The following is a 26,686-nucleotide window of genomic DNA, read 5'->3' on the forward strand; positions in this document are numbered from 1 at the left end:
CGCGGGCCAAGCAGGAGGGGCGCTGGGCCCCCTCCGCCTTCAGCTCCAGCTCAGGGGACAAGCAGCCCATCGGGCGCCCGGACAAGGGCTTTCCCTGCGTGCCCGCTCAGGCCCCTCGACCCCCCAGGTCCTCGTCTGCTAGGCTCCTGGGGGGCCACTCCCTTCTCCCTCGGGGTGAGCTGGCCGCTCCGGTCCTATGCCCTGCACAGCTTCTCACCAGCACCCGACCGGGCGGACGGCACGCAGACAGAACTCGGCGGTTCATCCAAGTCGTCGTGGGCATGGCTAGCTCCTGTTTCCACGGCTACAGGGTACTCTGCGTGGCGGAGGGACCCGCCCGTGTGCCCACGCTCCCGCTGGGGGCCGCCTGCACCAGGCAGCGGCGGCCAGGAACACAACCGCCATCGCACCCGCGTTCAGGGGTCTGTGTGAGCACAGGCCTTCCTTTCTCCGGAGCAGACGCCGGCCGGCGCCCAGGCCGTGTTGTAGGAAGCCGACCTTTACCTGGACAGGAAGCCACCGAGGTGGCCGCACCCTCACGAGTCCCTGCCGCAGCGTGTGAGTGACCAGGCTTCCCCCTGCGTCCCGGCCAGCGGTTCGCGGGGGCGTTGTTTTCACTGAGCCGTCCTGAACGAGGTGCAGCGGTCTGTCCCTGTGGTTTCAGTGCGCATTTCATGGGGAGTTCATGAGGATGGTGTCCGTGTGTCTATCTGCCATCTGCAGATCTTCTACAGGGACACCTCTGCTCATTTCAAAGCTCCCACGGGGGTCCAGCAGGGAGACCGCTAATCCCTTCAGGCCCTCGAAGCTCAGAGACTTCTGTCCCCTTTACAAAGATCACCCTCGCCTCTGTAAGCATTCTGGACACCCTCTGCTTTCTGGAAGGGGTTCCTGGCGGGCCCGACGGTGGGGACGGACTGCCACAGCCGTCTTGGGCCAGAGGGTGGCCTGTTTATTCCTGACAAGGACTGGGGAGAAAGTAGAGAGACAGCAGGGACAGAACAGGGGAAGGGAGGCCGTGTGGTCCATGAGGGGACCCCTCCTGAGGTCCCTGGCCCACAGAGGCAGCTCACAGACCACAGGAGCATCTCTGAGGGGCCCTGTTTATAGAACCCAGGGGGGCGGCTCAAGACTGCGCCTGGGGCGAGGACAGGACTGGGAGGGGCTTGAGGCAAGGTGGCTGCAGACTGTCGCAGGCCCCACGTGGAGTCACCCGTGGCCACCTTACTTTCCGAAGGGCAGGACGGCGGCACCTTCCCGCTCCTCCGCCCCGCCCCCTCTCACTGGGTAAGTGACGCGCAGTCACCGTGCTGCCCGCAGAGATCAGCTGCAGCCACAACAAGGACAATAAAGCTGCCCGCACCCCAGCTCCCTCGGGCTCAGCAGCCTCCGTGGGCCTTCCCCTAGATGTCTGCCTGGGGCCAGGTGAGAGTGGGCGTGCTCTGTGGTTGTAAAAAACACACGCTCTGCTCTGAAAGTACGCACCCACCCACCTGACGCTTCGCCGCAGCGTCTGCCGGGGTCTCCACACATTCCTTCCCATGGCCTCACGCCTGTGAGAGTGCCCGGACCCCGACGGGTGTGGGGCTGGGCTCCGTGGCCCATCTCCCTGGTAAACAGGCCGTGGGAGGGTCCCTCAATGCAGCCCTGTGTCAAGCCGCCGACATTCCTTCAGGCCCATTCCTGGAATTTCTGGGTCGCAGGGAGGGACTGTTTTTACAGCTCTGGGTACACACGGTGCTGACCCGCGAGGCTGGACCGTGACGGCGGGCGTCTGGACATTCTAGGGCTCCAGAAGTTTCCCTGTTTGGGCAAAGCCGAGTCCCACACACACGGAGAGGCGTGGCGCGAGCAGCAGCACATGGGGTCTGTTCTGACCGCTCGCAGCCAGGACCTGGCCTGGGGTGAGCCTTCCTCTCTGGGCTCTGGGGGGTGGGGATGCAGAGAAGGCTGCCCTGTGACCTTGTCCCAGCGTCACACAGCAGGGTCACACAGACCCGCGAGGGTTACCTCCACTGAGTCATCTGGGAAACAGGCTGATCTTCCTGCCTCAGAGGCTGCACGAGGCCCTGGGTGCTGAGGGGCTGGAGGTGCCCCACAAACCAGACAGCTGCTGCCCGTCACACCTGGGTGGCCTGCCCAGGCTCCAGGCCTCCACCCTCCACCTTCCTGTCCCAACCCCGGGGCCCCGAGCAGCCCTACCCACTGGCCCAGGGACCCCACTGCCCAACACAGAGAGGCCACTGTCGAGGACTGGCTCCGTGCCCCTCCACCCAGCCAGGCTGCCCCGCCTAGGAGCTCAGCCACGTCTGGAAGCTGCCTGCTTCGTGGGGGCATGTCTGCACAAGCCCCCCCCTGGGCAGAGGTGTGGAGAGAGCCCAGGGCAGCAGGCAAGGCCCTGGGGTGAGACCCAGGGAGTGCTCCTCTCCGGGATTCATTTCCCCATCTGCACACTGAGGAGGTTTGTCTAGACAAGTGGTTTGCAACTTTGGGGGTGGGGGTGTCTCGGCGACTTTGGAACAGTGGTCACTCATCCCCCCGCCTGGTGCCAGGCTAAGAGCTCAGGTCACACTCACCACCACCCTTCTGACCCCCGGCACACGGAGGGGGAGACTGAGGCTCCCAGATGGGTCAGAGGCACCACTCAGAGCACAGGGCGACAGGAGTGACCATGACCGACACGCTACTGCCCACGTGGAGGGAGGCGGCAGAGGAGGGACACAGGGGAGCCCGCAGCCTGGTCAGGGGCTGGAACAGGTGGGAGGCTGGGGCAGAGGCGGGGGGCAGGCTGCCTTCAGACGCGGCCAAGAGCAGCCCTCGGGGAGAGACGACCTCTGAGCAGAGGTCCAAGTGACAAGCAGAGACTCAGCAAGCGCCAGGGCGGAGCTGGGAGCGGGCGAGCACACGCTACGTGAGGGTCCAGCCATGGTGCCTGGTGGGGCACGGGGGCGCGGGGGTGCCTGGCGGGAGCGCAGGGGGCGTGGGGGGCGCCTGGCGGGAGCGCAGGGGGCGTGGGGGGCGCCTGGCGGGAGCGCAGGGGGCGTGGGGGGCGCCTGGCGGGGTGCAGGGGGCGCCTGGCGGGGCGTGGGGGTGCGGGGAGCGTCTGGCGGGGGGCGTCTGGCGGGGGGCGTGGGGGGCCAGGCCCAGCACCTGCTGTGTGAACAGAGGCCGGTGTGGAGAGAGGCCCGAGGGAGCCCCAGCAGCACAGCCCTCCTCACCTCCGAGGCTGCCACCGCTCTCCTCTGGCAGAGCCTGGCTGAGCGTCCAGAGCCAGGACAGCTGGCCAGGGCAGCCCACCTCTCCGGCCATGTCCTGTCATTTCTAGGCCCAACTCGCCGACTGGCAGAGAGCAGACACAGACCTTGGCCCACCCGGGCTGGGAGCGGGGGGTGTTGAGTCCCTCCCAAACCCTGGCTCCTGTCCCGCCAGAACCCAAGGCACCACCCATGACCAGGGCAGATGCAGCTCCCAGCAAAGCAGCGGGAGTCCAGCGGCCTCTCGGGGCATAAGGGGTGTCCTTCCTGGGTTTTCAGCCTCACCCCACCGGGAGTCTGACTCTGTAGATGCCGACACCTCTCATTTAACCCTCAAGCTGCCCTGGGGGGCGGAGGGGGGATAGGTTTTCCTATCCCCATTTCACAGATGAGACACCTGAGGTCCAGAGGGGCTGAGACAGGTCTGAGGCCCCTTGGCGGGTAAGCAGCCCCGCCTGATGCTGATTGGCCAGCAGGGCTCTGGACCCGCCCTCTGCTCCCAAGCCCACCCACCCAGTCTCCCAGGCAGAGGACCTCCAACCGGAGCTTTCTGACCACCCCCCAGACTGGGGGTGGAGGTCCCCCCAATAGTGTCCCCCCACTGTGGGGCGGGCGGGGCGGGGGTCCCTGCGAATAGTCAGGAAATGACCAAATTTACAGCCACTTCACATTGAAGACATTTAAGTTTTAAATAGGTAACGCATTCTCGTGTTTCAGAAGCAGATTGAAAAAAAGAAGATACTGAATGACAATCTCCCCCCAACTGCCCCCCCCACCAAGGAGCCCCGCCCCAGAGCCCTGTCATTGGTTTCTCAGGCACCCAACACAATTTCTTCATGCAAATAGAAGCAGACACGTACACACGCAGTAGAAGCATTGAGTTTACACCCATGGCCTGGTTCTCCTGAGAGAGAGAGAGACAGAGAGTGAGAGGTAGAGAGAGAGACAGAGAGAGAGAGAGAGAGGTAGAGACAGGGAGAGAGAGACAGAGAGAGAGAGACAGGGAGAAAGAGACAGAGAGAGAGAGACAGGGAGAGACAGAGAGAGAGGTAGAGAGGGGGTAGAGAGAGACAGAGAGAGAGAGGTAGAGACTGGGAGAGAGAGACAGAGAGAGAGAGGGAGAGATAGAGAGGGAGAGAGAGGGAGAGAGGGAGAGAGAGAGATAGAGAGGGAGAGAGAGGGAGAGAGAGAGACAGAGAGAGAGAGGGAGAGAGACAGAGAGAGGGGGAGAGAGAGAGACAGAGAGAGGGAGGGAGAGAGAGAGAGAGGTAGAGAGAGACAGGGAGAGAGAGACAGAGAGAGAGGTAGAGAGGGGGTAGAGAGAGACAGAGAGAGAGAGGTAGAGACTGGGAGAGAGAGACAGAGAGAGAGAGGGAGAGATAGAGAGGGAGAGAGAGGGAGAGAGGGAGAGAGAGAGACAGAGAGAGAGAGGGAGAGAGACTGAGAGAGGGGGAGAGAGAGAGACAGAGAGAGGGAAGGAGAGAGAGAGAGAGGGAGGGAGACCGACCTGTTTTTCTACTTATTTATGCCATCGCTGGTTAATTCCTGGATGTACCTTGCCGGGGACTGAACCCACAACCTTGGCATACTGGGATGATGGTCGGAACGCCCCGGGCAGGGCTACTTCCTTACACGTTTTTGACATGAACCCCTCGTCTGACGTATCACTGGCAGGTCTCTTTCCCGCTCAGTGGGATGTATTTTTCTGTTGATGGTTTCTTCCCTGTGCAAAGCTCTCTAGTTTGGTGAAGTGCCATTGGTTTATATTTTCTTCCGTTTCCCTCACCTGAGGAGACATATCCCCCACCCCCCAAAAATATATTGCTAAGCGTGATGTTAAAGAGTCTTCTGCCTTTGTTTTCTTCCAGGAGTTTTAGGGTGTTAGGTCTTCCGTTTTAATGTGTAATTCACTTTGAGTTTATTTTTATATAGGGTGTAAGAAAGTGGTTTAGTTTCATTCTTTTGCGTGTATCTGTTCAGTTTTGCCAACAACATTTATCGAAGAGACTGTCTTTACTCCACCGTATGTTCTTGCCTCCTTTGTCGTAGATTAGTTGAGCATGAAGACGTGGGCTTATTTCTGGGCTCTCTATTCTGTCCCGCTGTCTGTGTGTCTGTTTCCACGCCGGGACCATGCTGTTTGATGACTAGAGCCTTGTAGTTTATTTTGCTATCAGGTAGCATCATACCTCCAACTTTGTTCTTCTTTCTCAAGATTGCTGTGGCTATTGGGTCTTCTGTGGTCCCATATAGGATTATTTGTTCTAATTCTGAAAAGAATGCCACTCATATTTTGACAGGGATTGCACTGAATCCATAGAGTGCTTTGGGCCGTCTGGACATTTTAATGAGATGAATTCCTTCTACCCATGAACATGGTATGTGCTTCCACTTACTTGTGTCTTCTTCAATTTCTTTCCCCAATGTCTTATAGTTTTCCAAGTACAAGTTTTTTACCTCACTGTTTAAATTAATTTGGGTTATTTTATTATTTTTGCTGCACTTACTAATGGGATTTCTTTCTTAACTTCTCTTCCTGATAGCTTGCTATTGGTGTATAAAAATACAACTGGCTCTGACTATTCACTCTATATCCTGGTACTTGACTGAGCTCACTTGTTAGCTCTAATAGTTTTCGGTAGAATCTGTAGGGTTCTCTGAGTACAGTATCATGTTCTCTGCAAATAACAACAGTTTTACTTCTTCCTTTCTGATTCAAATACCATTTATGTCTTTATCGTGTCTGGTTGCTGTGGCCAGGACTTCCGATGCTGTGTTGAATAAAAGTGGTGAGTGTGACATCCTAGTCTTGCTCTCGATTTTAAAGAAAAAGCCTTCAGCTGTTACCACTGAGTATATTAGCTATCAGTCGTCATACACAGCTTTTTATTGTGTTGACGTATCTTCCCCCATCTCCACTTTGCTGAGATGGTCGTTTTTTTTTTTTTGTTTTTTTTTAATCATAAGTGGATGTTTAATTTTGTCAAATGCTTGTCTGCATCTGTTGGTATGTCATATGATTTCTATCCTTCATTTTCCTTATGTGATGTAACAAGTCAATATGTGGATACTGAACCAAACTTGCAACCCAGGAATAAATCGCACTTGATCATGATGTATGACCTTTTTAATGTATTGCTGAATTTGGTTTCCTAATATTTTGTTGAGTATTTCTGCATCTATATTCATCAGGAATATTGGCCTGTAATTGTTTTTTAAATACACTTTACTTATTTGTAATATTTTATTACATTTCTAAATTATTATTTTTTAGAGAGACAGGAAGGGAGAGGGAGGGTGAGAAGCAGTGGTTCCCCAACCTTTTTTGGGCCACGGACCGGTTTAATGTCAGAAAATATTTTCGCAGACCGGCCTTTAGTGTGGAACGGATAAATGTATCACGTGACTGAGACAAGCGTCAAGAGTGAGTCTTAGACAGATGTAACAGAGGGAATCTGGTCATTTTTAAAAAATAAAACATCGTTCAGACTTAAATATAAATAAAACGGAAATAATGTAAGTTATTTATTCTTTCTCTGCGGACCGGTACCAAATGGCCCACAGACTGGTACCAGTCTGCGGCCCGGGGGTTGGTGACCACTGGTGAGAAGCACAAACTCATAGTGGCTTTCACTTTAGTTGTGCCCTGACCAGGGCAGAGCCAGTGTCCCCTTGCTCAAGCCAGTAAGCCTGGGCTAGTCATGCCAGCTACCTTTGGGCTCAAACTGGTGAGCTTTGGTATTATGTGGGTGATCCTTGGCTCAAGCCAGCGACCCTGGGGCTTTGAAACAGCCATCTCAGCATTCCAGGCTGACATTCTATCCATTGTGCCGCTATTGGTCAGGATATCTTTTCTTTCTTTCTTCTTTCTTTCTTTCTTTCTTCCTTTCTTTCCTTTCTTTCCTTTCTTTTCTTTTTCTTTCTTTTTTTTTTTTTCTGAAGCTGGAAACCGGGAGAGACAGTCAGACAGACTCCCGCATGCGCCCGATCGGGATCCACCCGGCACGCCCACCAGGGGCGACGCTCTGCCCACCAGGGGGCGATGCTCTGCCCCTCCGGGGCGTCGCTCTGCCGCGACCAGAGCCACTCTAGCGCCTGGGGCAGAGGCCAAGGAGCCATCCCCAGTGCCCGGGCCATCTTTGCTCCAATGGAGCCTTGGCTGCGGGAGGGGAAGAGAGAGACAGAGAGGAAGGAGGGGGGCGGGGGTGGAGAAGCAAATGGGCGCTTCTCCTGTGTGCCCTGGCCGGGAATCGAACCCGGGTCCCCCGCACGCCAGGCCGACGCTCTACCGCTGAGCCAACGGGCCAGGGCCTCTTTCTTTCTTTCTTGATTGGAGCACTTAGTCCGTTTACATTTAAAGTGATTATTGGTAGGTAGTAGTTATTTCCATTTTATTGTTTTGTGATTATATATATAGTTCTTCTTAGTTCCTTTTCTTTTCTTTTCGTCTCTTCTCGTGCATGTTGATGACTTTCTGTCGTGTGATGCTTGGATTTCTCTCTCTTCCCCTCTCATAGATCTGGTTTCAGATTCAAGGTTTGTTAAATCTTTTTTTATTTTATTTTATTTTATTTTATTTTATTTTATTTATTCATTTTTAGAGAGGAGAGAGAGAGAGAGATAGAGAGAAAGAAGGGGGGAGGAGCTGGAAGCATCAACTCCCATATGTGCCTTGACCAGGTAAGCCCAGGGTTTCGAACCGGCGACCTCAGCATTTCCAGGTCGACGCTTTATCCACTGCGCCACCACAGGTCAGGCAGATTCAAGGTTTGTAATCACCACGGACTTCAGACATGCCAGGCTATGTTCAGAGCAGTCTAAGTTGACGGGTACATTTGAACACATTCTAAAATCACCACAATTTTTACTCCCACAACGTTTACGTTTTTGTCAATCCTTTAAAATTCTTTTGTGTATATGTATCTCTTAATTTATGGTTATTACACATGCTCTTCATACCTTTGTCTTTTTTTTTTTTTTTTAAGTGAGAGGAGAGGAGATAGCAAGACAGACTCCCGCACAAGCCCCCATCAGGATCCCCTGGCAACCCCCATCTGGGGCCGATGTTCGAATCAACCGAGCTATCTTCAGTGCCTGAGGCTGACGCTCAGATCATATCCCTTGACCCAAGGGGCTAGGAGTCCCCCAGAGCTCTGCCTTCCCTGCTGAGGATTGAGACCCCGCTGCAGCCCTCAAGAAAGTGTCCCCGGCTCCCAGCTGGGGTCTGCCTCCTATCGCTGCAGGCTGGGGTCCCCCCATCCGCTATGAACCCCAACGTCTCTTCCTTTCCCCCTTGCCCCACCCACTCCCCACTCCAGTCTGGCCTGCAGCCGAGGACAGCACCCAGGGGCCCTCAGCTGCTATGTGACCGGACACAAGTCCCTTCCCCTCTCTGTGCCCAGCTCTCCCGTCAGCAGCCCCTGACTCAGTGCAATCGGAAGGACAGAGCCACATGCCCAGCACCCACACAGTGTTTTTAATGTTGATGTAACTAAAGTAAATCAGCACAGCCAGGTTGAAGGAAGAGGTGGCAAATCTCAGTGAAAGAACCTGCTGGCTCGACCTGAGCTGTTCCACAGAGTCCCAAATGAGATGAAACCGGGGAGGCAACACTGAGACACATCATATGAAAACGGCAAAGGTTACAGGCAAAGAATCATCAAAGCAGCTGAGAGGAGCACTTAGTCACCTCCACGGGAGCTCCCGTAAGACCGTCAGCTGATTTCTCAACAGAAACCCTGCAGTTCACAAAACATCTGAAGTGAGGACAGGCAAAAGCTGCCGCCGGACTCCTCTCCCCAGCAAGCTCTCGTTTAGAATCACAGGACAGACGAAGAGCTTCCAGACAAGGAGAAGCAAAGGCGGTCCATCACCACTGAGCCAGTGTCACCGACATGGTAACGGGTCTTCTTTAAGCAGAAAAGAAAAGATAAAAAAAATGGATAAGAAGACACAGGAAAGAAAACCAATGTCACCGACAAAGGCAAGTGGTGACAGCAGGTCAAGGCCACGGTGGGGTGGCTCGGTCCAGGCGCACGGAGGTCATGGGCTCTACCCCTGGTCAGGGCACACACAAGAGATCGATGAGTGCACAACTAAACGGAACTACGTGAACAACGGGTTGATTCTCTCTCAGTCTCCCTCCCCACCTCTCTCCCTCCCTTTCCCTCTCTCTCAACACCCACACCCCCAGGCCAGATGCCTCGGTGCTTCGATGCCCTCCTCTCCCCCATCAGCCCCAGCCTCAGGCCAGCCCCCTGTGCGTACCCCGCTCATTCTGCTCCATCAGCTTCTGTGGCCCCCCCATTAGACTAACTCTGTCTTTTCCATCACACTCCCACCCAGACCCAGGTCTGACTCCTACTCCATCTAGCCCAGGGGTCCTTGAGCTGACCCACACCTCCCAGGGTCAGTCTGTCTTTAGGGATGGACGGGCCCCTGAACCCCGCTCTGCCTCCAGAGCACTCCATAAACTGGGAGGCTGTGGGTTACAAACGTGAGGGTGCGTTCAGAGAACCCCAGGCTCTCAGTGGCCCCACCCTGGCTGAGTGCCCTGGCGCTATCTGTGGTCATCTCTGTGTCCTCACCCTGGCCTCGGGCCACTTCCTCTTCTGCCTCTCCCTGCATGCCTCCCCCTCCCCGAGGCTCAGCACAGCGGGAGGAGAGCCCCTTCCCGAAGGGCTGGTAGAAGGATGTGAGGTTGACCCAAAATAGACGATGGACTTCCCGGTTAGACACATCACTCCGGGCGCTGTATTTTTATACACTTACTACTGAGTCGAGAGAAGGGTTCTTGTTCACCGGTCCCGCGTGGCAGAGAGGGAAATGGGGCAGCCTCGTGGGGAGGCATCCTCTGTGGGGAGGCATCCTCCATGGAGAGGCAGCAGGGTCCCGAGCGCCCGGGGCCCCTGGACGAGCACACAGACGCCCCACTGCAAGTCCTCTCCTCTCGCCACGGAGAAAGCCGCCACACCAGGGTCAGTGCCTCATGCTCTGCGCTGTGCCCGGGGCTCTCCTCCCCGGTGTTTAGCTGTGGCTGCGGCAGCCACAGGCATCTGCTGACCACTGAGTCGAGGCTGCCAGCTCAGCCTCGCTGCCCTCTAACTCCAAGCAATGGACTGTCTCCTGTTCCCTGTTCGCTAACAAACACTTGCGCCTGAAGCCCCTCCGACCCTCCCAGGACAGCGGTTCAGGTGGGAGACACACCATCTGCCCAGCTCCAGGGGTGGCTGAGGGACAGGGGCTGGCCACTGGCACAGACTCCTCCAGGCCATGGAGGTGGTTTTGGGACCGGCTATGGCCCCAGGGCTGACCACAGAATGAGAAGGCTCTAAGGAAGCCAGGGCACCCACTGGGAACTGCCCTCGGGTGGGGGTGGGATCAAACAGGAGACAATGACAACGGTGCTGGAGCCCCTGACCCGGCCAAGCCGAAGCCCGACCCCTGGCTGCTCCCTGACATACGGCTTCCCCCCTTTCCCAGGTGACCCTGTTGCTGCAGCCGCCCTGCCCCCCCCACCCCCACCCCCGTCCGTGGGGATATCTACAGGTTCCAGCGCCACCATGTGCTTCCGTACCTGAGGAGTTAAAATCACTGGCCCCATTTTACAGAAATGCAAACTGAGGGTAAGTCGTCGGCCTCAAGCCACACAGCCGCCGGGTGGCAGGGGGTTCCCTCAGAGCAGCAGGGGTGGGGCTGGAAAAGACCCCGAGTACCCCAATCCCTGGGCCCCCACCTCTGCTGGGCCCACCTGGCCTCAGGCCGCTCCGCCAAGGTGCCCTGGTCACTCACTCAGCAGCCCTTGAAATGGTCAGGAACGGAGGAGGAGGGATGCAAGAGACTCAGGAGTGCGTGCAGCCTGCCCACAGGACCGAGTGGGGCCAGCTCCTCTCTCATCTGACCACGAGGAGCAGACGTGAGGCAGGGACTCCGGTATCTCGGGGCTGCTGAGTGCTGTGACGTTCGGGCTGCAAACTTCAAGGAGGGTTGAGGTGATGAAAAGGCAAAACGTCCCTTAGTGACAATTCCAAGCAGATGCCGGGACCATCCAGATGAGGATGAAACCGGAGCAGCCGCTAAAACATCTTGTCATCGGCCACGCTCTGATGGCCGCCCGCTGAGCCCAGGGGGCTCAGGGACCCCTTTCACAATCTGGAGAATTCCTCCTGCTGAGGTCAGGCCCATGCACCAGGGTCCAGTAAGGCCGGGCATGACCAGAGACCACAGAGGTGTGGGCATCACCAGCCTGGTCCAGGCCCTTGAGGCCCTGGTGTTCCCAGCTGGTCTCCAGGAAACCAGATAAACAGAGAAGGGAAGGCCAGAACCCGTCCACTGAGGTCTGTCTAGTGAGCCTGGCCTGCGAGGTGCCCGGTGGACACAGCCCCCAGGCTTGCTGGCCTGCCCCAGGCCTCCTGCGGTCTCTGACGAGTCAACAGCCCCTCACCCGAGAGTTAATATGCAGGACAACACGCTCGCTCGTCAGAAACATTTCCTTTCCTTAACCTTTTAGTTTCAGTTGCCTGTTTTTCATTTCTCTTCAAAATGGCATTTAAAGGAATGTTCAGTTTGTGTCTGCTCCACCTCCCTGCTGGGAGAGAGAGAGAGAGAGAGAGAGAGAGAGAGAGAGAGGGAGAGAGAAGGGGAAAGGGAGAGGGAGAGAGGGAGAGGGAGAGAGGGAGAGAGAGAGGGAGAGGGGGGGGAGAGAGAGAGAGAGAGGGAGGGAGAGAGAGAGGGAGGGAGGGAGGGAGGGAGGGAGAGAGAGAGACGGAGGGTCACGGGGTAGGAGGAGCCGCGGCAGCTGCCCCACATCCTGGGCAGAGGCCGGCCCAGAGGGTCAGGGGCTCAGGGGAGCCTCTTTGTTCTGAGACTCACCTGCAGCTGTTACAAATACTACAGAGACTGTGTACACTTCGCCCCGTTTTCCCCAACGGTAGCATCTTGCAGCTTGGGTACCACAGGGGACGGTGGCCTCGGCAACGCGGAGCTGTGAACAGTGACAAGCTCGGCAGGGCTCTGAGCCTGTCAGCCTCTCATCTCCCCGCCCTCAGGGGAGCGGTGGCCTTCCTGGGAAACTCAGTGTCTGTTAAAATCATATGAAATGCATCCCATGGTTTGGATGTCAAATGGAGTCAGGTCCCAGTTCTGATAACTACGTGCGATTTTCACCTCCGTGCGTCTCCGGTGAGACATCTGCAAGTTCCTGGCAGCGCGGGCCTGACCTCACACTGCAGGGTGTGAGCTCCCCTGGTCCATACCCATCAGACACCTGTGCTCGAGCCCCCCCCCAGATCGCCCCCCCCCACAGCTCCAGCGGCCGCTAGGGGGCAGGGCAGCTCTGCAGAAAGCCCTCGGCACACACCCTCTGCTCCCCACACGGGCAGCTCTCCCTGCCTCTGTCCCTCACCAGCAGGAAGGCCCGTCCCAGCAGGTACTCAGCAATGTGTCCAAAAGAACTGATCTGGACGGAGAGTCGGCCAAGGTGACAATGGCAAAGCCCCCAGGAGCAGGCCCCTAGGCGGCCTGGTGGGATGTTAACCGTGGGGCGCTCCAGGCCCCTAGGCGGCCTGGTGGGATGTTAACCGTGGGGCGCTCCAGAACCAGCCCCTCAGCCCCCACCTCCTGCCTGCGTGGCTTCTCGCTGACCCACAGCCACAGCCACAGCTTCCCACCAGAGGGAGACAGTCCCCTGTGGGACCAGCGGGTCACTGTGCCCCTTACACTGAGCCTTTGACGGTCTCAGACTCAGAGCTGTGACGCAGCAATGACAGGGAGTGCAGGCAGCTGGCCGGAGGGGTAGGCTGCTTCCACCTGAAGCCCGTGTGCACCTGCAGGGGACCCCCCAGGAGGACCCGAGGGCTGCACAGGCCGCACATGGTCTCTGGGGTCGGGGGGAGACAGGGAGGGAGGGAGGCAGCCATGCAATGTGTACAGACGTCCTCAGACCCTGTCGATGAATTACTTCCAGTTATACGAATAAATAAACAACAACTAGAAAGATGGAAGCTGGTGTTACTTGGAAGCTGATATTACTTAAGTCATTGGATCTTTTTGAGCACCTGCTGCATGTTAGCTACCCTCAGTGTCCAGCCCCTCGGGTGACATGTCCTGAAGCTCCAGGTTCTGGGTGGGAGCCCTGAGCCTCCTTTTGTCCCCAGCCTGCCCCGGGCAGACCCTGACAGTGGAGGCATCTCGGGTGCCCACACCCCAGAGTCAGTGCCAGAGGTCTGCGGAGCCGAGTGTTCCATCGTGGGACAGGGTGGCAGAATTGGACCACTGAGCCTCGGGAAAGGTAGATAAAGCCACTGTGAGATGCCACCTCACACCATGATAACTGCGACTGTGAAAACAAGACACAAAAAGCCACCCAAAAACCAAAATAGTGAGTGCTGGCGAGGATGTGGAGAAGCGGAAACCCTGCTCATGGCTGGTGGCGCGGCCGCTGAGGAGACTGAGGAGGGTCCTCACAGAGCGACACGTGGGATCACGTGTGCCCAGAGCTCCCATGTCTGGGCACAGACCCGAAAAGTGAACGCAGGCCCCCGAAGAGAGAGCCACACGCCTGCGTTCACAGCACACGGCTCACAGGGTCCCAGCAGCGGGAATAACTCAGGTGTCCACGCACAGGTGACGGGTGGACAAACTGTGGTCCCTCCGTACAACGGCACGTGACTCAGCCCTAAAAAGGGAGGGAGTGCTGACCCCCGCCACACAGGGACGGGCCTGGGGGAGGGGAGGCTCAGGGAGATCAGTCAGACACACACTGACCAATACGGCGTGACTCCACTTCTGTGAGGTCCTTCGCAAAGTCAAGTTCATGGAGACAGAAACGAGAAGGCTGGTTACCAGGGGTGGGGTCGGGGGGGGAGTTAGGGTTTGATGGGGACAGAACTTCAGTTTGGGAAGATTGAGAGACTTCTGGAGATGGATGGTGGTCATGGCTACACATTGGTCAATGAACTGGACACTTAAAAATGGTTAAAATTTTATGCTGTGTGTATTGACGCAATGAAAAGAAAAGGTTACTGGTGTCCAACCAGGCCAGGGCCACAGGGACGCCAGGAAGCAGATAGGTCCTCACCCGGGCCACACTCAGTCTGGGTGGGGGGACAGAGGACACGGCGTTGGTGACCACAGGAAGCACCAGGGGTGTAGGAGCTCAGCTGGACACAGGAGGCCCAAGTTGGACATTGAGGTCTGGGGGGGGCGTCCCTGGAAAAGGAGCTGGAGTAGGCAGAGGTGTGGGGGGGTGCTCTCCTGAACGGGACAGCAGTGGGGGGGTGCTCTCCTGAACGGGACAGCAGTGGGGGGGGGCTCTCCTGAACGGGACAGCAGTGGGGGGGGGCTCTCCTGAACGGGACAGCAGTGGGGGGGGCTCTCCTGAACGGGACAGCAGTGAGGGGGTGCTCTCCTGAACGGGACAGCAGTGGGGGGGGCTCTCCTGAACGGGACAGCAGTGTGGGGGGGCTCTCCTGAACGGGACAGCAGTGGGGGGGGCTCTCCTGAACGGGACAGCAGTGGGGGGGTGCTCTCCTGAACGGGACAGCAGTGGGGGGGGCTCTCCTGAACGGGACAGCAGTGAGGGGGTGCTCTCCTGAACGGGACAGCAGTGGGGGGGGCTCTCCTGAACGGGACAGCAGTGTGGGGGGGCTCTCCTGAACGGGACAGCAGTGTGGGGGCTCTCCTGAACGGGACAGCAGTGTGGGGGGGCTCTCCTGAACGGGACAGCAGTGTGGGGGGGCTCTCCTGAACGGGACAGCAGTGTGGGGGGGGCTCTCCTGAACGGGACAGCAGTGTGGGGGGGGCTCTCCTGAACGGGACAGCAGTGTGGGGGCTCTCCTGAACGGGACAGCAGTGTGGGGGGGCTCTACTGAACGGGACAGCAGTGTGGGGGGGGCTCTCCTGAACGGGACAGCAGTGTGGGGGGGCTCTCCTGAACGGGACAGCAGTGTGGGGGGGCTCTCCTGAACGGGACAGCAGTGTGGGGGGGGCTCTCCTGAACGGGACAGCAGTGTGGGGGGGCTCTCCTGAACGGGACAGCAGTGTGGGGGGGCTCTCCTGAACGGGACAGCAGTGTGTGTGGGGGCTCTCCTGAACGGGACAGCAGTGTGGGGGGGCTCTCCTGAACGGGACAGCAGTGTGGGGGGGCTCTCCTGAACGGGACAGCAGTGTAGGGGGGCTCTCCTGAACGGGACAGCAGTGTGGGGGGGCTCTCCTGAACGGGACAGCAGTGTGGGGGGGGCTCTCCTGAACGGGACAGCAGTGTGTGTGGGGGCTCTCCTGAACGGGACAGCAGGGGGGGTGCTCTCCTGAACGGGACAGCAGTGTAAGGGGGGGGCTCTCCTGAACGGGACAGCAGTGTAAGGAGGGGGCTCTCCTGAACGGGACAGCAGTGGGGGGGGGCTCTCCTGAACGGGACAGCAGTGGGGGGGGGGCTCTCCTGAACGGAACAGCAGTGTGTGGGGGGCTCTCCTGAACGGGACAGCAGTGTGTGGGGGGCTCTCCTGAACGGGACAGCAGTGTGTGGGGGGGCTCTCCTGAACGGGACAGCAGTGTGTGGGGGGGCTCTCCTGAACGGGACAGCAGTGTGGGGGGGGCTCTCCTGAACGGGACAGCAGTGTGTGGGGGGCTCTCCTGAACGGGACAGCAGTGTGGGGGGGCTCTCCTGAACGGGACAGCAGTGTGGGGGGGGCTCTCCTGAACGGGACAGCAGGGGGGGCTCTCCTGAACGGGACAGCGGGGGGGGGTGCTCTCCTGAACGGGATAGCAGGGGGGGTGCTCTCCTGAACGGGACAGCAGTGTGTGGGGGGGCTCTCCTGAACGGGACAGCAGTGTGTGGGGGGGCTCTACTGAACGGGACAGCAGGGGGGGGTGCTCTCCTGAACGGGACAGCAGGGGGGGTGCTCTCCTGAACGGGATAGCAGGGGGGGTGCTCTCCTGAACGGGACAGCAAGGGAGGGCTCTCCTGAACGGGACAGCAGGGGGGGTGCTCTCCTGAACGGGATAGCAGGGGGGGTGCTCTCCTGAACGGGACAGCAGTGGGTGGGGGGGCTCTCCTGAACGGGACAGCAGGGGGGGCTCTCCTGAACGGGACAGCAGGGGGGGTGCTCTCCTGAACGGGATAGCAGGGGGGGTGCTCTCCTGAACGGGACAGCAGTGTGTGGGGGGGCTCTCCTGAACGGGACAGCAGGGGGGGCTCTCCTGAACGGGACAGCAGGGGGGGGTGCTCTCCTGAACGGGACAGCAGGGGGGGTGCTCTCCTGAACGGGACAGCAGGGGAGGGCTCTCCTGAACGGGACAGCAGGGGGGGTGCTCTCCTGAACGGGACAGCAGGGGAGGGCTCTCCTGAACGGGACAGCAGGGGGGGGTGCTCTCCTGAACGGGATAGCAGGGGGGGGTGCTCTCCTGAACGGGACAGCAGGGGGGGGGTGCTCTCCTGAACGGGATAGCAGGGGGGGTGCTCTCCTGAACGGGACAGCAGGGGAGGGCTCTCCTGAACGGGACAGCAGTGTGTGGGGGGGCTCTCCTGAACGGGACAGCAGGGGGGGTGCTCTCCTGAACGGGACAGCAGTGTGTGGGGGGGCTCTCCTGAACGGGATAGCAGGGGGGGTGCTCTCCTGAACGGGACAGCAGTGTGTGGGGGGGCTCTCCTGAACGGGACAGCAGGGGGGGCTCTCCTGAACGGGACAGCAGGGGGGGCTCTCCTGAACGGGACAGCAGGGGGGGTGCTCTCCTGAACGGGACAGCAGTGGGGGGTGCTCTCCTGAACGGGACAGCAGTGTGGGGGGGCTCTCCTGAACGGGACAGCAGTGGGGGGGCTCTCCTGAACGGGACAGCAGTGGGGGGGCTCTCCTGAACGGGACAGCAGTGTGGGGGGGCTCTCCTGAACGGGACAGCAGTGGGGGGGCTCTCCTGAACGGGACAGCAGTGGGGGGTGCTCTCCTGAACGGGACAGCAGTGGGGGGGGCTCTCCTGAACGGGACAGCAGTGTGTGTGGGGGCTCTCCTGAACGGGACAGCAGTGTGGGGGGGGCTCTCCTGAACGGGACAGCAGTGTGGGGGGGCTCTCCTGAACGGGACAGCAGTGTGGGGGGGCTCTCCTGAATGGGACAGCAGTGTGGGGGGGGCTCTCCTGAACGGGACAGCAGTGTGGGGGGGGCTCTCCTGAACGGGACAGCAGTGTAGGGGGGGCTCTCCTGAACGGGACAGCAGTGTGTGGGGGGCTCTCCTGAACGGGACAGCAGTGGGGGGGGGGCTCTCCCGAACGGGACAGCAGTGAGGGGGGGCTCTCCCGAACGGGACAGCAGTGTGTGTGGGGGCTCTCCCGAACGGGACAGCAGTGGGGGGGGCTCTCCCGAACGGGACAGCAGTGGGGGGGGCTCTCCCGAACGGGACAGCCGGGGGGGGGCTCTCCCGAACGGGACAGCAGGGGGGGTGCTCTCCCGAACGGGACAGCAGTGGGGGGGGCTCTCCCGAACGGGACAGCAGTGGGGGGGGGCTCTCCCGAACGGGACAGCAGGGGGGGTGCTCTCCCGAACGGGACAGCAGGGGGGGTGCTCTCCCGAACGGGACAGCAGTGGGGGGTGCTCTCCCGAACGGGACAGCAGTGTGGGGGGGCTCTCCCGAACGGGACAGCAGTGGGGGGGCTCTCCCGAACGGGACAGCAGTGGGGGGGCTCTCCTGAACGGGACAGCAGTGGGGGGGCTCTCCTGAACGGGACAGCAGTGGGGGGGGCTCTCCTGAACGGGACAGCAGTGGGGGGGGCTCTCCTGAACGGGACAGCAGTGGGGGGGGCTCTCCTGAACGGGACAGCAGTGGGGGGGGCTCTCCTGAACGGGACAGCAGTGGGGGGGGCTCTCCTGAACGGGACAGCAGTGGGGGGGGGCTCTCCTGAACGGGACAGCAGTGGGGGGGGCTCTCCTGAACGGGACAGCAGTGGGGGGGGGGGCTCTCCTGAACGGGACAGCAGTGTAGGGGGGGCTCTCCCGAACGGGACAGCAGTGTGTGGGGGGCTCTCCCGAACGGGACAGCAGTGGGGGGGGGGCTCTCCCGAACGGGACAGCAGTGTGGGGGGGCTCTCCCGAACGGGACAGCAGTGTGTGTGGGGGCTCTCCCGAACGGGACAGCAGTGGGGGGGGCTCTCCCGAACGGGACAGCAGTGGGGGGGGCTCTCCCGAACGGGACAGCAGGGGGGGTGCTCTCCCGAACGGGACAGCAGGGGGGGTGCTCTCCCGAACGGGACAGCAGTGGGGGGTGCTCTCCCGAACGGGACAGCAGTGGGGGGGGCTCTCCCGAACGGGACAGCAGGGGGGGTGCTCTCCCGAACGGGACAGCAGGGGGGGTGCTCTCCCGAACGGGACAGCAGTGGGGGGTGCTCTCCCGAACGGGACAGCAGTGTGGGGGGGCTCTCCCGAACGGGACAGCAGTGGGGGGGGCTCTCCCGAACGGGACAGCAGTGGGGGGGCTCTCCTGAACGGGACAGCAGTGGGGGGGCTCTCCTGAACGGGACAGCAGTGGGGGGGGCTCTCCTGAACGGGACAGCAGTGGGGGGGGCTCTCCTGAACGGGACAGCAGGGGGGGGGGCTCTCCTGAACGGGACAGCAGTGGGGGGGGCTCTCCTGAACAGGATAGCAGTGGGGGGGGCTCTCCTGAACGGGACAGCAGTGGGGGGGGCTCTCCTGAACGGGACAGCAGTGGGGGGGGCTCTCCTGAACGGGACAGCAGTGGGGGGGGCTCTCCTGAACGGGACAGCTGGCTGGTACTGCGGCCTCACGTGCCGCGTGTCCCTTCTCTGGACTGTCAGCTCCACGGCAGGGCCTGGCCTGGCTCACTCGGAGTTACAGGTCCACGAGGCCAGGCACAAAGCCCAGGGACCACTGCAGGCTGGGTGGGTGGATGAGTGGGCAGTGACTGTGGTGACCAGGAGTGAAGGAGTCAGAACATGTGACAATCAGATCCTACTTCTGCCCCCCCCAGCCCCCCCCATGTGTCTTAGCATCACTGAGACTCGTAAGAGCTGACTTTGCCACTTTGGCTCCAGATGAGGTCACTGGCCCAGAGAAGGTAAGAAGCTGGCCCAGGGCCACACAGCAAGGCAAGGGCAGAGCTGGAGTGGAGTAACTTGCTCCTGCTCTGTGAGCTCCCGGGAGGGCTAGGGTCTCAGAGGCTGGGGGCAGGGGGAGTGGAGGGAGAGAGAACAGGGGCCCGTGAGCCGGTGGGGAACCCTCAGGCATCAAGGGGGCAGCCTCGGGGCCTCAAGCTGAGCCTGGTGGGCACTTAGCACCCAGGAACAGTGCCTCTGAGGCCCCCGCTGGTTTCGTCCACAGGCCCCGTGCCAGGCTCCGCCTGAGGCCAGACAAGGAGCAGGACCCCCGTCGCCTGGGCCTGCCTGTCCACCCAGCCCTTCCATATGTCCATCTGCTGTGCACCTGGCCCCACTCCTGAGGACGGAGAGCTTGCAGCTGGTCAGGAGGAGGATCGGGAGCAAGGGCAGACCCCCCATCTCACTGCTGCCAGGAGGGTGGGGAGGTGCAGGAAAGCAGTGTGTCACGGGGGCGCAAGGAGGAGCCCCAACCCAGTCTTGGCTAGGCACTGACCTCTGACCTCTGTGAATGTCCATAACAGGAAGCTGCGGGCCCTCCTCCAGGCCCCACACCAACCAAGCCCGGTCCCGACTTCCGTGTGGAGGTCAGGAGGGAGGCTGAAAGGCCAAGGGCCTTCCTCAGGCCAGGACACAAAGTGACCTTACCGACCACAGTCGGGCATTCTCAGAAGCACCCTGGCTCCCAGCGCGGCCTTCCACAGACTGACGGGGGACAAGCCACCCTCCCCATCACTCAGCCTGCCCTGCAGTTCTCCTGGCTGTCCCGTGTGGGGCACAGAGGTCCCAGGCCCCAGGATGGGGACACGTGGGTCCCACTGTGGGGCCTGGAGAACAAACGGTGGAGAACGCTGCCCAGACGTCCCCTGTGACGCAGCAGTGTAACCCCCACTCAGACCCTCCGTGGCTGCCCATGGCCACCGCCCACAGGGAGAGCCTGCTCCCAGCACGCCCACACACCCAGTGTCACCTCTCACTTTCCACCCTCGGGCTCAGCCTGGCACCAGAACCTTCAGCAGAAGCCTCAGTCCAGCTGGGCTCTGGCGCTGGCGGCCCGGGCTCAGGTCCAGCCCCCACCCCTCAGTGGGTGCTGCACCCCCACCCCTCAGTGGGTGCTGCACCCCCACCCCTCAGTGGGTGCTGCCTGGCAAGGCAACCGCTGACTCAGTGGCACCTGTCTGCACAGCAGGGAGAAACTGGCTCCACCTCCCAGGGTCACTGTGAAGGTGAAACAGGCTGAGGCTGACATTGCAGCCTGCAGTGCTCCCCCTCCCCGACCAACCGTCAAGCCCCACACGCAGGACACGCCCGCCGCCGTCATGGCGACCCTCCCTGTCATCGGGTGTCTTTCTGTCCTGCCCCTGGCACTTCCTAAACCTTGTCACAGAGGCAGAACTGTTTCTTACTTGGTTCTGCACCGTCCGGCTTAGGGCAGTGCCCACACACGGTCCCCCACCATTCACTCAGCAGAGGGTCACTGAGCACATCCTGTACGCCCGTGCTCGCCTGTGTGCGAGGAGGCGCAGCAGTGAGCTCACTGCCCGCCCTGTGCCCTGGCACGGCCGACGCACATTCTGGTGGCGAAGCTCGGACAGAGACGTCGGGGAGGAGAGAGGACATCAGGACATCAGGGAGGGCCTGTGAGCTGGACGGGGCCAGAGCCGGATGGGGCCAGAGCAGGACGGGGCCTGTGAGCCGGACGGGGCCAGAGCCAGATGGGGCCAGAGCCGGACGGGGCCTGTGAGCTGGACGGGGCCAGAGCAGGACGGGGCCTGTGAGCTGGACGGGGCCAGAGCCGGATGGGGCCAGAGCCGGACGGGGCCTGTGAGCTGGACGGGGCCTGTGAGCTGGACGGGGCCTGTAAGCCGGACAGGGCCTGTGAGCTGGCGGGGCCAGAGCTGGACGGGGCCTGTGAGCTGGACGGGGCCTGTGAGCTGGACGGGGCCTGTGAGCCGGACGGGGCCTGTGAGCTGGCGGGGCCAGAGCTGGACGGGGCCTGTGAGCTGGACGGGGCCTGTGAGCTGGACGGGGCCAGAGCCGGACGGGGCCTGTGAGCTGGACGGGGCCAGAGCCGGACGGGGCCAGAGCCGGACGGGGCCTGTGAGCTGGACGGGGCCAGAGCCGGATGGGGCCAGAGCCGGACGGGGCCTGTGAGCTGGACGGGGCCTGTGAGCTGGCAGGGCCAGAGCTGGACGGGGCCTGTGAGCTGGACGGGGCCAGAGCTGGACGGGGCCTGTGAGCTGGACGGGGCCAGAGCTGGACGGGGCCTGTGAGCCGGACGGGGCCTGTGAGCTGCTGGGACGGACGTGCCAGGACCACAGAGTTCCAGCAGAGAGAGAGTGACCCAGGGCTCGGGGGCCGCTGGAAGCTCTGTATCTCAGACTCAGTGCAAACTCCCTGCAGCCCAACTTCTCGCATTCAAGCTGCAGGACGCTCTGCGCCCCACAAGACAGCGGTTACCCTGTTGAGTCCCGTTTCCGTCAGAAGAGGGCTGACCTTAATTAGGACACCAGTAATTAAGCCGTCGGCACAGTAACGACCTGGTTGCTGGGCAAGTCTGATTAAGGAACTGATTCTGGAGACCTCGTGGTCCCCACCCCCCTTCCCGTGTCATTAATAATCTCGTGTGACCACTGTTGTCCTTTAACCCGTTCACCCCGCCCCCACTGTGAGTGCCCTGCCCCCGCTCAACATGAGTCTAGCGTCCATGACACCATCCCGGGACCACACCGGCGGTCCACAGGAGGCAGGGAAGGGGTGCAGGGGACCGGCCACCAGGGCCCCCAGGGCCCGCCCGGCACGATGACACCACAGCAGGTCCAGGTCTGGCCTAGGGCGTGCTGGGGACATCACAGCCAAGGGCACGGGGAAGCAGTCCCGCGACCCCGGTTAAGTTCCTACCCTCTCCAATCCTCAGTTCCCTCCTCTGCGAAGAGGGATCAGTGAGCATCAAGGAGGCAGCCGGGCACGAGAAGGCCCCGAGGCCCTGGCCAGATAGCTCAGCCGGGTAGAGTGTTGTCCCAGTACACCAACGTTGCAGGTTCAATCCCCGGTCATGGCACAGACAAGAATCAACCAAGGAATGTGTGAATAAGTGGAACAACAAATCGATGTTTCTACCCCCCTCTCTCTCTCCCTTCCTCTCGCTCTAAAAGTCAACCAGTTAATAAATTTATTTTTTAAAAAAAGAGGTTCTGAAGTCAGTATGAGTCTGGTGTGGCCACGATGACACTGCTTGACTTTCCCGCTGCTGTGAGCTAGGCACCTGGAGACACTCAGTCCCCCGCCCCTCCTCCGTGTTAGACCCCTGCTAACAAGGAAGTTGGAGCAGCAGGTGCAGAGCTCTAGGCTTGGGGGTCGGCCCTCCCCCGGCTGTGGGGGAGGGGAATGAGCAAACACACACAGCACTGGGAACTGAGCAAACACACACAGCACAAGGGTTTCCCGGCAGCCTCAGCGAGGCCTGATCTACGACTAAAAGTCTTTCTGTGAGAACAGGGCTCATTGCTCCTCTCCGCCCCCCCCCAACCCGGCCCCCAGTCTCTCTGCAATCTCAGTGCCACTCACAGGGTGGGTGGCCGCTTGTGGAGTGATGACCTGGCCGTCACTGGGCCAGACTGTGACACGGTAGCATGGAGCCCGATGCGCCCACTCTCCTCACCAGCCTGGCCCCTGTCCCGGGCGGGCGGGCAAGACAACTTAGTCCAGGCGTCAGTGACCCTGCCAGGACCTCTGTGTGGCAGCCGTATCCCTGGCAACGTCAAGGTCGTGCCAGCTTGGGCAGCACAGCCGGCCGGCCGTGGGAAGGGGCTGCACCAGGACCACCAACCTCAGCTCCACATGGAAATTGCATGGAGAACTTACAGGGTCCTGATGCTTGAGCTCAACCCTGGCCCACACAGCAGCACCTCTGGGGTGGACCCAGGCGTGGGTATTGCTAAAACGTCTCCTCACGCGAGTCTAGTATACTGCCCTGGCTCAAACTCCCAACCTCAGCGAGTGCAATCCGAGTTTCCAGGGGAACCTGGCTGAGCCTCAGTTTCCCCATCTCTAAAATGGGCGTCTCTGTGCCTGCCCAGACAAGGCTGCTGTGAGGGTCCCACCACTGAGCAACAACGGCCTGAGTGGGGCTCTATGTACACATTGGGGACCTGCACGTTTCACCCTGCCGACACATCCCTCCCCAGCGTGGGAGAACCCCCGAATTCTGAGACTTTCTCGACGCTGGCCCCTGGGCCCTGGCAGGAAGGAGACAGCTGCGCTGGGAGGACCTATTCCCCGCGACAGCGCCGCGCTGGGCAGGGATTCATTATTTGTTTCCAAAAATACCACCAGGGTCTCGTCAGAGGGAGTGTCGACTCCAGCGTGTTCTGTGCACGTCAACAAGCCAGCCGTGGGCTCTTCCACTGAAGGAGCAGATGAACATCACAGCAAACAGACCCGGTTCCTCCATCACCCGTCTCTTCCTTCACGCCGTTACCGAGAGAGCTGTCCCTCAACGCAGGGGAACGGATGCTGCTTAGCGAGGGGCTCCCCGGGCCCTTGTCGGGGTGCAGGGCCCCCCGCAGGTCCCCCCACACTGCTGCAGGCCTTCCCTTCCTTGTCCTGGGGGCTGAGCCCAGCCCCAGAGGGTCCAGCTCTGCCCTCACTGACCAGGTGTGAGGTCGCGGAACAGCCCCGCCTGGACCAGGCAGCTGGAGGTGTGGAGCCGGTCTGACCCCTGTGGCCAGGGTCCTGCAAGGCCCGAGACCAAAGGATGCTCACCATAGAAAGTGCCGAGGGAGGCTGGCTTCTACTCCGGAGCCCTGGGGAAGCCTGGCGTCGTAACAAGCAAGGGCTCAGGCTTCCATAAATATGCAGGCCCATGATGTCACCACCCCCTGCAGACTTAACAGTCTCTGCCGCTGGCATTAGGTCTAACAGACACACACGTTCTCCCGCTCACAGCCTCACAGAACACCATGGTAGCACGGGGGACACCGTTGTCCCCTGATCGTGACAGGTTGGACCTTCCTACCACCAGCCTCCTTCGGGTCTGGCTGAATGCCAGTCATGGGTGAGCTGGGCCCAAAGGGCTTTTTCCAAACAAACATGCTGGGGCCTGTACCAAGTGTCAGTCTGTAGCAGTGGGTCTGGGGTCCCATCCCGGCGCACGGATTTGGGGAGGGGGTTACCTGCCCTTAGTGAAGGGGTTACACAGCCGGGTGGAGACTGCTGACTAACTGCCTTCCTCAGCATCAGCAGGACACACACCCCGTCACAGGGCAGGGGACAGCAGGGTAGGGAACAGGGCACCACTGCACCTCTGCAGCCGCGGGCTCCTCCGCGGCAGCCCCCGCCCCCAGCGCCTCCCCCAGCCCCAGCTCAGCCGGGGTCCTCTACCCAAGCCCCGCACTTCCGACACCTGTACTCACAAATAGCGTCGTCTGCAGGCCATCCCGCCTGCGGCAGCCCCTCTCCCTGCGGCCGGGCTCGGCGCGGTCAGCGGGGTCGGACGCTCAGGCGACAAGCAGAGGGAATAAAATCAAACGGGGGGGGGGGTCACATTCCCGGGGGTGGCGGGCTCCTGCACGGGCGCGCGGGGAGCAGGGTGGCCCCGGGCTGCAGGGCCAGCACGCAGGCTCGCGGCGCGGCCCGGAGTCCGGGGTGCGCGGGTCAGCGTGGTCGCGGGCGGGGCGGGCGCCGGCCTAGGCTCCGGGCCCGGGCTCCCTCCCGCAGGACCGGGCGGCGGGACGGGGGCCTCGGGAGCCGCCGCGACTGCGCGAGGTCCGCTCGGCCCGAGGGCGGGCGCGGCCGCGCTGGACCAATCGCGAGGCGCCCGTCGCCATGGCAACTGCAGCATCGGGCGCGGCCAACCCGGTGCCTTCGCTGCAAAGTCACCCACCAGGCGGAGAGCGCGCGTGCCGCGAGGGCGCAGGCTGACCCTCCCAGGCCAGTTCTGCTGGCTCAATCCGCGGGCCTGGGCAAGATCTCTGGGCGCCTTGGCCGGTGGGGTCACGGGGCCATGCCCTGAGCTGCAGGAGGGCAGGCCACAGGCCAGCCCCAGGGTGTGCCAGCCGCACGGTGCCCAGTCCTGAGGGTGCAGGTTGTGTTCGTGGTGGGAAGGTTCCTGTCTAGCTGTGGTGCCCACGCGTTCACTCACCCATTCTGCAAACCCCTTGCCGTCCCTTCTGTGCACCAGGCACGCTTGGGGACAAACAGCAGAGCGGTGACCAGGGTCAAGTGTCCACACAGTGTTCACAGTCTAAGGGAGACGTAGGGAATGGACATGCACTCAAATAGGGGGTGCTGCATGTTAACAAAGAACAGAATGAAACCAAACTGGAGGAGGAGGGGTACGCAGGGAAGGCTTCTCTCAGGACAGCGGGGCAGAGCCCCGAGTCAAGCATTTGGGGGAGGAGCATTACAGACAAGGGAGAGAGCTGGTGTCAAGGCCCTGAGGCAGAGACAGGCCGAGTGTGTCTGAGCTTTGCTGAGGAGGCAGCGCCATGGAGTGGGGGCACCCCAGGGAAGGGAAGGAGAGATCCCCCCATCTTCTTCCAGGTTCACCTTTCTCACACACAGATCTCTCTCTCTCTCTCTCTTCTTACCTGAGGCTTAGCTGACTGGAGACTGTTGCCTCACCTCAAACCAGGAGTTCGACACCCATCTCAGATATGGAATTGTCACAGGCACTGTAACCCCACGACAACCTCAGTGAGGTGTAAGGTTGCCATCCTAGTTCACAGGGGAGGGAGCTAAAACCAGGGGTTAGCAATCGCCCCAAGGTCACACCACAGGTGGGCGTACACCAGGGCAGTCTCGCAAAGCTTCCCCACTGGGGAGATCACAGGAGAACACGGGGCTGACCGCCCCAGCCCTCGGCTGGCAGCTCAGAGAGCCATTCCCTCCCTTCTCCCATCCTCTGTGGACTCTCAGACCCACGGACTTTAGGGGACAGAGGGGTGCTGCATCCTTGAGTCTTGTTCTTTCCTTTACAGGAGGGGGTGGAGCTCAGAGAGGCAGTGAGCGGTGAGCGAGACTGGGACTTGCTCTCTGCCTCCGTGTTCTGGTTCTGGAGCCGGGGCAGCACAGAGGCGCTGCCTGGGGGGCCACAGGGATGGGCATCGGGACTGCATGATGCTTTTAAGTGAGAGGAGGGGAGATAGAGAGACAGACTCCTGCATGTGCCTGACCTGGATCCACCTGGTAAGCCCCCTAGGAGCGATGCTCTGCCCATCTGGGACCACTGCTCAGTTGCTTGGCAATTGAGATATTTTTAGTGCCTGAGAGGAGGCCATGGAGCCATCCTGAGGGCCTGGGGCCAACTTGTTTGAACCATCAAGCCATGGCTATAG

The 26,686-nt window shown here is 60.8% G+C and overlaps 1 protein-coding gene across 2 annotated transcripts in view; it reads right to left on the bottom strand.

Moving 5' to 3' along the window:
- IQSEC1 (IQ motif and Sec7 domain ArfGEF 1) overlaps positions 1 to 26,686 on the bottom strand; it is a 205,598-nt gene that overhangs the window by 137,108 nt on the left and 41,804 nt on the right. The window contains exon 1 of one of the 2 annotated variants that reach the window (XM_066241771.1): positions 24,764 to 25,024. The exons of the other annotated variant lie outside the window; for it this stretch is intronic. Coding sequence (XP_066097868.1) covers positions 24,764 to 24,786 — 23 coding nt within the window. The 5' untranslated portion in view covers positions 24,787 to 25,024. Of the gene's footprint in view, positions 1 to 24,763; positions 25,025 to 26,686 lie in introns of those variants that run through there. 2 annotated transcript variants of the gene reach the window in all.

Source organism: Saccopteryx bilineata, chromosome 8, assembly GCF_036850765.1.
Source record: "Saccopteryx bilineata isolate mSacBil1 chromosome 8, mSacBil1_pri_phased_curated, whole genome shotgun sequence".
NCBI classification, from domain to species: domain Eukaryota; kingdom Metazoa; phylum Chordata; class Mammalia; order Chiroptera; family Emballonuridae; genus Saccopteryx; species Saccopteryx bilineata.